The sequence below is a fragment of the Mesoplodon mirus genome (genome assembly GCF_964341445.2).
Source record: "Mesoplodon mirus genome assembly, chromosome: 2".
Classification (NCBI taxonomy): Eukaryota; Metazoa; Chordata; class Mammalia; order Artiodactyla; family Ziphiidae; genus Mesoplodon; species Mesoplodon mirus.
Genome location: NC_138977.1, coordinates 106833705 through 106847555, shown reverse-complemented (window position 1 = coordinate 106847555; position 13851 = coordinate 106833705). Strand labels below are relative to the sequence as shown.

The 13851-nt window shown below is 39.4% G+C and overlaps 1 protein-coding gene across 2 annotated transcripts in view; it reads left to right on the top strand.

The window, feature by feature from the left end:
- The window catches only part of REEP3 (receptor accessory protein 3), a 94395-nt gene that overhangs the window by 73919 nt on the left and 6625 nt on the right, over window positions 1-13851 (top strand). For both annotated transcript variants that reach the window (XM_082640451.1, XM_082640450.1), the window contains exon 6: window positions 8016-8163. In XM_082640451.1, coding sequence (XP_082496577.1) covers window positions 8016-8163 — 148 coding nt within the window. The remainder of the gene's footprint in view (window positions 1-8015; window positions 8164-13851) is intronic.

Genomic DNA, 13851 nt, shown 5'->3' with positions numbered 1-13851 from the left:
ATGTGGGATCTAGTTCCCTGACCAAGGATCGAACCCAGGCCCCCTGCATTGAGAGCCAGAGTCTTATCCATTGGACTTCCAGGGAAGTCTCTATGTATGTATTTAATGCCTACCATATGGTAGGTGCTTGGGATGCAGCAATGAACAAAATAGATACAGTCCTTATCCTCACAGGCTACTACTGTCAAGCTGAATGTCTGTACTCACTAACTGAAAATTTTACCTCATCTTTGGTTGCTTAGAGCCTACCCCTTGCCCTCCACTATGAAAATAAGCATTATCTGGTAATTCCCTGGCGGTGCAGTGGTTAGGACTCCACGCTTTCACTGCCAAGGGCCAGGGTTCAATCCCTGGTCCGGGAACTACGATCCCACAAGCCTCACGGTGCAGACAAAAAATATAAATAAAAAATAAAATAAAAGTAAGCATTGTCTCACAGAAACACTTTGCTGTAGAAAGGCTATAAAAGTAATTCTCTACCTATGTTTCTCTGGCTTCTTTGTTGTTCAATGTTTGTTTTTATTTATACATTTAACAAATCAAAACCACCTCCCTACTTCAAAGGCAGGAAACAGATCATAAAAGTCATCTAAGTTACCACTGCAGAACAAACAAACACACATCCTGTAATTTGAATTCACTTTGGAATGCTCTCTTTTGTTTGTGATCTCCTGATCCTTTTGTTATCAAGCTCACTGTATGAGGCAACCCTCACCATTCGCCTCATGAGCACAGGAATGCTGGCATCAACCATACTGGATTTTATTCATTAGAAATAGTCGTTAAATATGCTGAACACAGCATAATGTTAACACTATTTGCCTCAAGTTTTACTGTGCCTATTTTAAAGTAGGGGAAATTAGTTTCATCTCTGGAGATGTCAAAGAAAGGCAGTGTGATGGAAGAATCACTGAACCAGACACTTCATACCGAAGAGTAAATTGAAACTGAAATAGGAAATAGGTCAAGTTTAAGGAGAAACTGCAAGAAAGCTAATAGAAAGACTTGAGAATTATTAAACATTTTTTTTGCAATATATGGTTTTTTAAAAATATCTTTCAGGCTAAAAATATTGGACTCTCAGTGTGACCTTTAAAGATCAGCAATACCCCTGACTAGTTTTCCCAGGTTGAACCACCTGAGCATGTTAAAGATGAAAATAGGAATCTAATCAGAACATTTATTACACCGTAAAGCAATTTTCTGAAAATGTTACTCAGTTCTGTGACCTCATTACCAGGCATCTGTTACCAAGGTCAGTGTGCAAGTTTATTTTGGCTGAGCAAAGCACAAGCATACGAAGGAGCTTCAGGGATTTTACTGAGGATGTTCAACATCCCATAGCTTTCACACGATAAACGCCGGTGGCCTTTGTACAGATGAGCAATACTCCTGCCGGACGAAGGACAGATGAAGAAAAGTACGTTTACTCGTATTAACCATCTCTTGGGATTTTCTTTGGCAGCCTCTTCCTGGTGAATTCTTTGGCAGATATTATAAAAAAAATCAATTATCACAGAAATGAGAGTATTAAAGTTAAAATTTCTGAAATCTTATTGACTGTAAATGATGATGATTAGGTCAGAAATCCTGACATCTTGCTGTTTGGTTTTTTTTTTGTTTTCTTTTTTGCGGTATGCGGGCCTCTCACTGTTGTGGCCTCTCCCGTTGCGGAGCACAGGCTCCAGACGCGCAGGCTCAATGGCCATGGTTTACGGGCCTAGCCGCTCCGTGGCGTGATGGGATCTTCCCAGACCGGGGTGCGAACCCGTGTCCCCTGCATCGGCAGGCGGACTCTGAACCACTGCGCCACCAGGGAAGCCCTTGCTGTCTTTTAATGGCTTTCTGTTTGTGAAAGGATTTAAGGAGATTCAGCTGCTTAGTATCATCCATTTAAAAAGGGAGCACTTCTTTAGACAATGGAGAAGAAAGATCATATTTTTTTCTCTGCAATCTAGGAAAGCACAATATTATAATGAAAGTTGAATTCTATAGCAGTTGAGTTGTCAGCATTTTTTAGCCCTGATTCTGCCACTAATTAGCAGTGAGATTTGGGGCAGTCATCTGCACTGATCTAAGTATTTATTTTCTTACCCGTAAAATGCAGGGGTAAAAACTGACTTCTAAAACCCCTTATGCTCTAAAACAGTGGTTCTCAACTGGGGGTAGTTTTGCCCTCCAAGGGACATTTGGCCATGTTTGGAGACGTTGTGGGTTGTCACAAGTTAGAGGGGTGTGCTGCCAGTGGCATCTCAGGTAGAGGACAAGGATGCTGCTTAATATCCTACAAAGCACAGGACGGCATCCCCACACACACACACAAAATTATCTAGCCCAAAATAGCATTGGTGCTGAAGTTGAGAAACCCTGCTCTAAAAGTATGATGAGTCAGAAAAGGCTAAAAGAATACATAAATATGTATAGGTAGTTTGGGTGATGGGTTACAAATAATCTTTCTTTTTTATATTTTCTCTGTTACAAACATTCTTCAATAAATATATATTGCTTTAATCTTAAAACCACTAAAATATATTTTTCACTTAATGCAAATGCAATTAATTCCATTCTAGGCTTGATAAGATTGTGTTAAATGTCCATAGGGTAAAGCCATTTCCCTAAAAACTGGAGACTGATCCTATCTGCAGTTATACTGTAGTATGTCAAAGATCAACGAGAAATAGAGCTTCATGGCTATTCATTATTGAACAGTATCATAAAAATTGTTCCATAAAAGATTGTTTGGGGCTTCCCTGGTGGCGCAGTGGTTGAGAGTCTGCCTGGCGATGCTAGGAGACATGGATTCATGCCCCGGTCCGGGAAGATCCCACATGCCACGGAGCGGCTGGGACCGTGAGCCATGGCCACTGAGCTTGCGCGTCCGGAGCCTGTGCTCCGCAACGGGAGAGGCCACAACAGTGAAAGGCCCGCGTACCGCAAAATAAAAAAAATAAAAAGATTGTTTGTATGCTTGTAAGATTATAAAGCATTGCTGATTATGTTTTTGAATTCTTAATTTAAAAATGTGAAGAGGATAGGTTGAGGTTTTATACAAAGATGCTGATAAGCACGGTAAATTCCCCTTATTTAACACAAAATATAGTAACTTTAATGTAATATATAACCAGGATATGAAGTATTTAAACAAAGGCAGAATCGTTTGGGTATAAAGAAGTTAGAATTAGTCATACATGCAGGGTCCCTTTTCACAGATGCCAACTATAGACTTGGATACTTGAGCAGACATTCAGATTCTCTAGTGCCCTTGGATGTAAGTGAGCTCTGTGTGAAGCTGCTTCTCAGCTGAAGGATTCTTTCCAGAGCTTGAATGTGTTAGATTTGGTCCCAGCCCTCCCGCCCAGTCAGCCCTTACAATGTTCTTAGTTTCTTAAATGGATGTTCTGGGCTCATCCAAATTCAAACCCCGAGAACTCAGAGTTACCTAAAGGCAGGAACACTTCTGCTAATGATGTGAAATATTCTTCAGAATGCTTTTTAATTACTTTGACTTTTGCTTTCTCATCATAATCTTTCTGTTACCTTCTCTTTGATTTTTAGGACCAATTTTAACAGACAGTGTACATACAATTCTGTAGAGAATAGGATCTAAAATACTGGGATATAGAATTACCTTGTGGATGGTAATGCCCTTCCAACTTACTGACTAAAACTGCTCTTTCCACATGTATTTTTCTCCTCAGACTAGAACCTGTCTTCATTTTTTTTTTTTTTTTTTTTTTTTTTTGCGGTACACGGGCCTCTCACTGTTGTGGCCTCTCCCGTTGCGGAGCACAGGCTCCAGAAGCGCAGGCTCAGCGGCCATGGCTCACGGGCCCAGCCGCTCCACGGCATGTGGGATCTTCCCGGACCGGGGCACAAACCCGTGTCACCTGCATCAGCAGGCAGACTCTCAACCACTGCGCCACCAGGGACGCCCTTACAGTGCTCTTTATTTGTTCACATGGGTTCTATTATATTTACTGTCCAGCGTCCTTTCCTTTCAGCTGGAATGACTTCCTTTAGTATTTGTTATAGGCGAGGGCTGCTAGTGACAAATTCTTAGTTTTTAAATATCTTTGTCTGAATTTGTTCTTTAAAGGACAGTTTTGCTGGATAGTGAATACACATTTGAAACTTTTTTTCTCTCAAAACTTTGAATATGTCATCCCAGTGCTTTCTGTCCTCCATGGTTTCTGAAAAGGCATTATTAATTTAAAGAAAATCTCAATATCTTTTGTATTGTTATTGACAAGTGACTATAATAATTCCCTGTTTATGCCCTCAAAATGTAGAAACAATTTTTCTTTTAATTATGGGAGTAAGGAATTTAGATATTGGAGAAATGATCAAGAAATGGATCAGAAATTCTTATAGTATACTATGTTACAATTAGAATTTCACTATACCATCTATGACTAATTTTGTAATATGAAGAAATTTTTGAAAAAAATCGCTCATCTGCCTAAACTTCACACTGTTTTCATTTTTTAATATTTTTCCCTAACTATAACCATACTGCATACTTGTGCCCATATTTTGCATGATTTAGAATTCTGAGGTGGAGGGTAGATATTTCCACTTAACATTTTATTGCAAACATAATTCCCTTATTAATGGACTTTTTGTGCTGAATATATAAAAATTAGAGGGAATAGGTCTGCCTTTAGCTGCAATTATTTTATAATGACACTTCTCCTTTAAAGTGGTCACATTGGATACTTATAATTTATGTAATATTTTTGAAGTTCATAATAGTGCAGTAGTTCTCTCCCCATGTTATTTCTATTCTGGACCCATTAGAAAATATACAGTGGAAAAAAATGATTTTTCAAAGTGATAATGGCTGTTGAAGTGCCGTGGGTCTTCAAGGAGGGTACAGCCCCTTTTTGCTTTTGTCTACAGCACCTGGCCTTTTTGGGGGATTGATAATACTTGAGGCTAGAGGGTTGGTTACTCAAGAGCTACATTAAAATCCATACTGGGGCTTCCCTGGTGGCGCAGTGGTTGAGAGTCTGCCTGCCGATGCAGGGGACACGGGCTCGTGCCCCGGTCCGGGAAGATCCCACATGCTGCGGAGCGGCTGGGCCTGTGAGCCATGGTCGCTGATCCTGCGCGTCTGGAGCCCGTGCTCCGCAACGGGAGAGGCCACAACAGTGAGAGGCCCACGTACCGCAAAAAAAAAAAAAAAAAAAAAAAAAATCCATACTGTATAGAGATCACCCAGATACCTCAGGGTTGCTCACCTTTTTTTTTTTTTTTTTTTTTTTTTTTGCGGTACGCGGGCCTCCTACTGTTGTGGCCTCTCCCATTGCGGACCACAGGCTCCGGACACGCAGGCCCAGCAGCCATGGCTCATGGGTCCAGCTGCTCCACAGCATGTGGGATCTTCCCAGACCGGGGCATGAACCCGTGTCCCCTGCATCGGCAGGCGGACTCTCAACCACTGCGCCAACAGGGAGGTTGCTCACCTTTAATGTAACCTGAAGCAAACTCCTAGTGGATGCTGTAATCTACCCATGTAGATAGATACCCATGACTGTACCTATAGTTTGGTGCTGAAACTCTCTATATAAACTCCAGTGTTTACATTAAAACATGCTGCAACCTATGGAGAACTTACCAGCAGTCAAGAGTAATGAAAAAGAAGAGGCATAAAAAGAGTATTTAGTTTACTTATTACATACTCAATATCAGTCCCATACCACGTGCACTCAGAGAACAGAAGAAGCCGAAGATTTGTCCCTCTCTAGTTTCTTTAAATCTTGCTCTGGAGGCAAAATATATAAAGTACAGCAATAGAATGAACATTAATTTGTGAGTTCATTTGTGAGATATGCCCGAAGTAATTAGTTGATTATAATCGTTAAAGCTACCAAAGTTTGTGGGTGCTATAAAGCTAGACTGATTCAATGGCACTTTGACTCATTTGCATGCTGAGATGTACTTTCTTGAGTGTGAGGGTTTGGGAGTTACAGTAGAGGGTATCATGGACGTATATTATCATTCATTTGGCAATAGAAAAAAAGTCAAGAATTGCTGAGAGAGGGCACAGACATACAAAGATAGGAATAGAGAAAATGACAGTTCTGAGAAAACAAGGCATCTGTTTCGGATGAGCACTGGTCACTTCCTTTTAGTGTGTGTCTGAAGTCTTCTGTCATCTTCTTCTTTTTTTTTTTTTTTTTTTGGCTGTACGTGGGCCTCTCACTGTTGTGGCCTCTCCCGTTGCGGAGCACAGGCTCCGGACGCACAGGCTCAGCTGTCATGGCTCATGGACCCAGCCGCTCCGCGGCATGTGGGATCTTCCCGGACCGGGGCACGAACCCGTGTCCCGCTGCATCGGCAGGCGGACTCTCAACCACTACGCCACCAGGGAAGCCCTGTCATCCTCTATTTAAGAAGCAAATGGTATCCGATAAAAAGATAGTATAATGAATTAAACCTTGTCAAGAATGTTTAAAGATGTGTGGAATCCAATTATTTTTATTGAGGATATAGACCCTTTAATTTAATAATTCTTTTTCATAATTCAAAAAATATGGTAGAAATTACAAAACTTAAGTGGGGAATGAAAATGGTGTTTGGGTTTGACATAATAGGATATCACTCACTCGGAGTAGCTAAATCAAGACTCATGAAACAAGACCTTTTTCTTCAGTGTAAAATACATGTTAGCAGTAATGTTCGAATGTTTGTGGTGCCCTAGGCTTTGAAATTTAGAGATGAACCATTATGGATGAGTTTCTACAGTTACATTATAACTAGAGGCAATCATAAATTCACATGTGTGAGAAGAAGAAATAATAAGTGTAAAAAAAACCTTTAGAATATTTTTAATCCAGCTATAAATAAGAAATGAGTCATCTGTATGCTATGCAAATTTTCAAGTGGGTAAATTTAGAGATTATTTTTTTCTCTTTACAAAACTTTATACTTTGGGGGGAAATGTAGTTATGTCTGAGAAGTTCAGAAATGTCCCTTTCAAAGCTGTGCAATGATGAAAAGCATTGAACTTTCTGCAGTAATGGGAATGTCCTGTATCTGCACTGTCCAATACAATAGCCACTAGCCACATGTGGCTACTGAGCATTTGAAATGTAGCTAGTGCAATTAAGGAGCTGAATTTTTAAACTTATTTAATTTTAGTTAAATTTAAATACCCACTTGTACCTAATGTCTACCATATTGTTAAGGCTTTAAAATGACTTAAAGTCAAATTGTGTGTATTAGTAGATATGCTTTGCCAGATGGTGAATTCATTAACTGAATATCGTTTCATACTCAAGATTCTTTGGCTCTTAAATTTTTTTTACTGTGTTCTAGGTAGAGCCATTACCATTCCTGACTTAGCTTTAAGACAGCATCTCTTTTACTTTAAAAAGTTCTTCTGAATCAGAAACGTAAGCCTCAAAGTGCTACTTTTTTTTTTTTTTTTTTTTTTTGTGGTACGCGGGCTTCTCACTGCTGTGGCCTCTCCCGTTGCGGAGCACAGGCTCCGGACGCGCAGGCTCAGCAGCCATGGCTCACGGGCCCAGCCGCTCCGCGGCATGTGGGATCTTCCCGGACGGGGGCACGAACCCGTGTCCCCTGCATCGGCAGGCGGACTCTCAACCACTGCGCCACCAGGGAAGCCCTCAAAGTGCTACTTTTAGGAGAGAGAAATATTATGGATGATGTTTACAGAGAGGATAAGCTCATTAAACATTTTTTTACATTCTTGAATTAAATTTAAAGCTGAAATGTTTGGGAGTGGAATGTACTGATGTCTACAACTTGCTTTGAAATGCATTAAAAATTGATTGATGGATGGAGAGATGGTAAATATATGGTAAAGCAGTTATAGCAAAATATAAATGATATATGGGTATCCACTGTAGAATTCTTTCAACTTTTCTGAATGTTTCATTTTAAAATGAATAAGCTTCATGATAAAATGTTGGAGGAAAGTTAAATGGAAACATATTAAGTAGTTTAAAGTGCATTTCTTTTCTTGGATCTATCACTTCTCTGTTAAATAGAGCCAAGGAGCAATAACTGAACGTTTACGAAGTTTCAGTATGCATGATCTAACAGCTATCCAAGGTGATGAGCCTGTGGGACAAAGACCATACCAACCTCTCCCAGAAACAAAAAAGAAAAGTAAATCAGCCTCCGGTGAATCACCAGGTGTGCTTGTTTTGTTTTAATGTATTGTTCTTTCATAATTGGGATCTTGAGTCAAGATGGGTACTAAAATAATACTTGGTCGCTACCTGAATTTGGGTAAACAACATTTATTTTTAAGCTTATATTCTTGAGCTTCACACTTAACTGTATGTAGGTCTCCTCCTCTAAATTTTCTCTAAATAAGGTTAGTGCTTGCTTTTTGTTGACTCTGGAGATAATCCAGGTAAGAAAGTAGCAGTAGCGGCTTGTGCTGCCATGAATTTTTAGAAGCAGTGGATGTGGTTACCCTCTACCACCAGCGCTAGTTCTGACCTGTGATCTCTAACTTGCTACTCAAACTATGTAGTGGCATCTGAGTTTTATAATTAAACCCTCCTTAATATAAGTGCTGTGAACAAAGAAGGATATTGACTTATAAGATAAAAAGTTTTAAGCAGGTGACAAAAGATGACAGGTTTGAAAATAGGATTACTCCAATGGAAAAATGTGTTGAAATCATGACTTGTAGACTAAAAACTAACTTGTTCTAATGTAAATTATAAGCATGTCATAGCTGATACGTTCTAAAATTTTAGTAAATTTTTGTGATCTTAGAAACAAACACATAAACAAAAAGACATAGTCCCTTAGTCATTTTTTTTTTGCATATAAGAAAGTTGTAGTTCAAGGCCCAACTGAGAACTAAGATCTTCAGGATATTTCTTATTAAAGTATTATTAGGTCTATAAGGTACAGGACTACTTGATCTTTTTTTTTTTTTTTAAGTAGAAGTTTTCTTCTGAGGGAGACTGAAAATCATCCTTTATAATTAAAACCGATTTGAAAAGAGCAGTCCCGCAGTGAGAGAGTAGCATTGACATATATACACTACCAAATGTAAAATAGATAGCTAGTGGGAAGCAGCTGCATAGCACAGGGAGATCAGCTTGGTGCTTTGTGACCACCTGGGAGGGTGGGAGGGAGACGCAAGAGGGAGGGGATATGGGGATATGTATATACGTATAGCTGATTCACTTTGTTACACAGCAGCAACTAACACACCATTGTAAAGCAATTATACTCCAATAAAGATGTTAAAAAAAAAAAAAAGAGGGACTTCCCTGGTGGCACAGTGGTTAAGAATCTGCCTGCCAATGCAGGGGACACGTGTTCAATCCCTGGTCCGGGAAGATCCCACATGCCACAGAGCAACTAAGCCCGTGTGCCACAACTACAGGGCCTGCGCTCTAGAGCCTGTGAGCCACAACTACTGAGCCCGTGTGCCACAACTACTGAAGCCCATGCTCCTAGAGCCCATGCTTCGCAACAAGAGCAGCCACTGCAATGAGAAGCCCGCGCACCACAACGAAGAGTAGGCCCCGCTCACCACAACTAGGGAAAGCCCGCATGCATCAACGAAGACCCAACGCAGCCAAAAATAAATGAATTAATTACTTTAAGAAATGAAAGAAAGAAAAGAACAGTCCCTTCTTATAAAGGAAAAATAGTGAACTTTCTTCTAAGTTCTCCCCAGAATGAATAACTTTAAAAAGCTGGTGGCTATTATCTAAGAGGTAGTAATAAGTATTGGCCATTGATTAAAGTACTAATGCCTTTAAGAGTGAGGAAACTTTGAACCTTGAACCATCATCCTTAATACTTTAGTAATGTAAAAGTAGTCCCTAATAGGCATTTTCTTAATAAGCATGTTAAAAATTAGGTATACTGATTTTGTTTATGGGGACTGCTATATATTTTGCTGATTTGGACCAGTAATCTGAGCCCTTTATCAGCAGTTTATTCATAATTATACCTTAGAATTGGTTAAGAATTGTATTCCAATTATTTAAATAAAACCAGGATTATAAATTTGAAAATCCATGACACTATTTTTATGGTATCCATCTATTAAATTTAAAATGGTGTGACTAAAATATTTTAGGATAGTGAGGTGTTAGTTAGTTCTTCTGTTAAATTTTAAACAATGAAATTAAAAGATCAAGAAAGTTGGGAAACAAACACTCTCATACACTATTTATTTATTTATTTATTTTGCGGTACGCGGGCCTCTCACTGTTGCGGCCTCTCCTGTTGTGGAGCACAGGCTCCGGACGCGCAGGCTCAGCGGCCATGGCTCACGGGCCTAGCTGCTCCGCGGCATGTGGGATCTTCCCGGACCGGGGCACGAACCCGTGTCCCCTGCATCGGCAGGCGGACTCTCAACCACTGCACCACCAGGGAAGCCCTCATACACTTTTTATGAGAGTTTAAAGTAGAATAATCATTTTGGATGACAGTCTGGCAAGAATTATCAAAATGTATTCTTTTTAACTCAGCAAGAAACTTCTAAGAACATGTCATAAGGAAATAATCAGACAAGTGTTCAAAGATATAGGTACAAAGATGTATGAATGTTCATCTTGTTGTTGTTTATAGTAACAAAATATTGGAACAAACCAAATTCCTAAGAGAAATGGTTAAGCAAAAAGGTAGCTATTAGCCGTGAAAAATAATAATGTCAGTTTCTACTTACTGACATGAAAACATATCCAGATTGGGGGCAGGGGGAACAGTAACAGTGAAACAATGTGTGTGTTATGATCCTATACCATAGAGGCACAATAGATAGATGATGAAATGGATTAATATACGTAAAGTTATTTTTTAGATATATGTACACAGAGGAGAGTCTGGAAGAGATTCTAAACGCTGCTAACTAAAATGTTAACAGCATTTACCTCTGAGTTGTGGGGTTTTAGTGATTTTTTTTTTTAATCAACCTGTTACCCTTAAAATCAAAAATAAAACAAACCTACTTCTTGTTTTGAAAACAATTAAGGTATTCATTTTTTTATATCATGAATTTTTTTCTATTTTATTTACTTCCAAACTTCGTCAAGAAAAGCAAGTTGGTATGTTTTTTAGTGTGGGAAGTATATTTATATTGCAAAGTCTGTTTACTAATAGTTCGTGTAATCAGTACAGTTAGCTCAAAACACAAGCAAATTCAAATATTTGGAAAAGTGGTTCCCTTTTGAAAACTACTAATGGCTTGCTCTGAGCGGTTTGAGGTTAGCTGATTGAGAGAAGTCTTGCTTTGATGAAGTTACTCAAGTCCGCATGTTGTCACTATGGGAAAAAGAGCTTCCTCCAAATGCTTTTTTGTAAGAAAATAGACACCTTGAACATGACGTTCACTTCCTTAGAAAGAACACCACATTCTGATAAGTGGAAATATTTTTTCTGCAAAGAACCTGCTGCTCCCATATTAGTTAAAAGTGGTTCAATATTCAGTTTCAATATACCAGCACATAAAGAGATTTCTGTTTTGTCTTGTTTTTGATGCTTTACATATTTATTTAATCCTTAAGATGACTATGCAGGTTAAATATTTTTATCCTTATTTTGTAGATGAATAAACTGAGACTTAAGGAGATTAAATTACTTGTCAAAGACCACCTACTCAATGACAGAAATGAAGTATCCAAGGTTCCTAACCTAATTCTTACTCTTTTTTTACTTTATAAAGAGACTGCACTTAGTGAGACACTTGGGCTGGAACAATGAATTCAAACAATTTGGCAGGGGTGACCTTAGAGATGCTTTAGTCAAAGATGGCAAATAAGTGACATGCCTCCTCTCTGCTCCTGTGCCCATGGCAGCCATTGCTAATGGATTGTGGCACTTCCCACACTGGCTCAGAATCCCTCTCAACACAGTGCCCCAGACAGCTCAACTGGCTTAGAGTTGGCGTTCACATAGAAACGTATTCATCTCCCATCTGCCTCAACACCTTACCAGATAGGAAAACTGAGACCCAGAGAGACAAGACTCACTCAAGGTCTTAACAGCTGTTAAGTGACCAAGTACTCATTTCTCCTCACATGGATCCAGGGCCCCTTCCACCACGATAACTAAGGCCCCTTCCAAATCAACTTTCCATGATTCTGCACTTACATTAATACATTAATACATGGAAACTGCTTAGAACAGTGCCTGGTCCATGCTAGGTACTGGATCAGTATTGGCTATTATTATTGTAAAGGGGGGAGGGGGGACTTAAAATATACCAATTCTAAGACGTACGAGCTATGAATAAAACCAGGTCAGTTTGCAAAAGCATCTGCTACTTTTCCTAAAATGGTAACAGAGCTCTGGGCCAAAGGTGGTCAAACAGCTGCAGCCTTAGGCCTCAGGGCCCCCGGCAACACAGACTCCTCACTCTTAGGTCCTCAGTCACTCCTCCTCAGGAATGTGCATGGACAGCCCCATTCTGAGGATTTTGCCCAGTCTAGACTGATGACGGAAAGCAGCCGACCTTGGCATCACCTTTGTCGGCGCCAGCAGCACCCCACCAGCTTCCCCTTGCCTGGGCTTGGAAGACCTGCAAACCATTCAGCCAACTTGCCAGGCTCCTGTTCAGATAGGGAATCCAGATTCGGGCTTTTCTCGTTAATCTTGGGTCTCCCCTTCCTCTGAAGTCTTTAAAATCCTCCGACAACTTTGATTAATACTATTTCCACCACTCACAGCAGAATTTTCATACATACTCATTTTCAGGTTTTTAAGTGGAATAGAAAATGAATATTTTATTGAACATATTTGACTTGACTCCTCTCTTTTTGATGCAGTTTAGTTTAATAACTTGCTAAATTAAGCTTGTCGACTTCATCTCCTAACAGATCCCAAATTTGGCTACTGTCTCCTCAGTCCCTGGACTCTTTATCATTTCTGGCCTGTTGTACTGCAGTAACCTCCCTGCTTCCAGTCTCATCCACTTCTGATTCATTCTCCAAAGTACAAGAAGACTCTTTTAGAGAAACAAAATCTAATCATGTCACCCTCTGATTAAAATGCTTCAATGCCCCCTCCCCCTTGTTCTCGGAAGCCCAAGCTCAACAGCGTGTGGTATATTAGCTCCCCAGACTTGGCATCCCACTCCTTCATGTGATCGGTGTATAGAATCATGAGTCTTTCAGGATTCGGCTTGGCCACTACCTCCTACAAGAAGTCGTCTCTTACCACCCACTTCCCCTACTGTGTGCTCCTGTAACACCTTGTCCTTGTCTTCTATTTACAGCATTTATTACAGTATTGTCATGCGCACTAGACTCTGTCTCCTCTACTGGACTATGACTATATATTTCTTAGGGTAGAAGAAGACAGTTGTGTGTTTTTCAACATAGTATCCCCCATAATTTAGTACACTGCCTCACACATAGTAATATTTTAAAAATATCAATACTTGTGGAATAACAAATCAGTCCATCACTTTTCCTGAAACAATATTTAGAAACCTAAGATTTTTTTTAGTTGAAATTAGGAAACAAAGAATAAGATGTATATATAATTATCATTTTGAATGCAATTCCAATTCCTAATCACATAAAGTGAGAGGCAGTTGAAATAGCAAGGGCCGTGTTTGTTGAAGTGTAGCCTTATGCTTTATGTGTGGCCTTAGAGAACTTTTTGATCACAGTTGCTTCCTTTCGGATTCTTTCCTTGATTCCTTATTCTATGTTTTACCTTAGTTTTATTATATTGGGATTAGGGGTATTATATAAGCAACAGCAATAGGGAAAAATCTACAAATGGCAATCTAAAAATATTTTTTCTGGTTTATATTCCCCATTTATAGAAGTAATACAATTTTTTAAATAAAAATGTGGCAACTTTTTTTTAAAAAAGGAAAAATTAAGAAATTTAAAA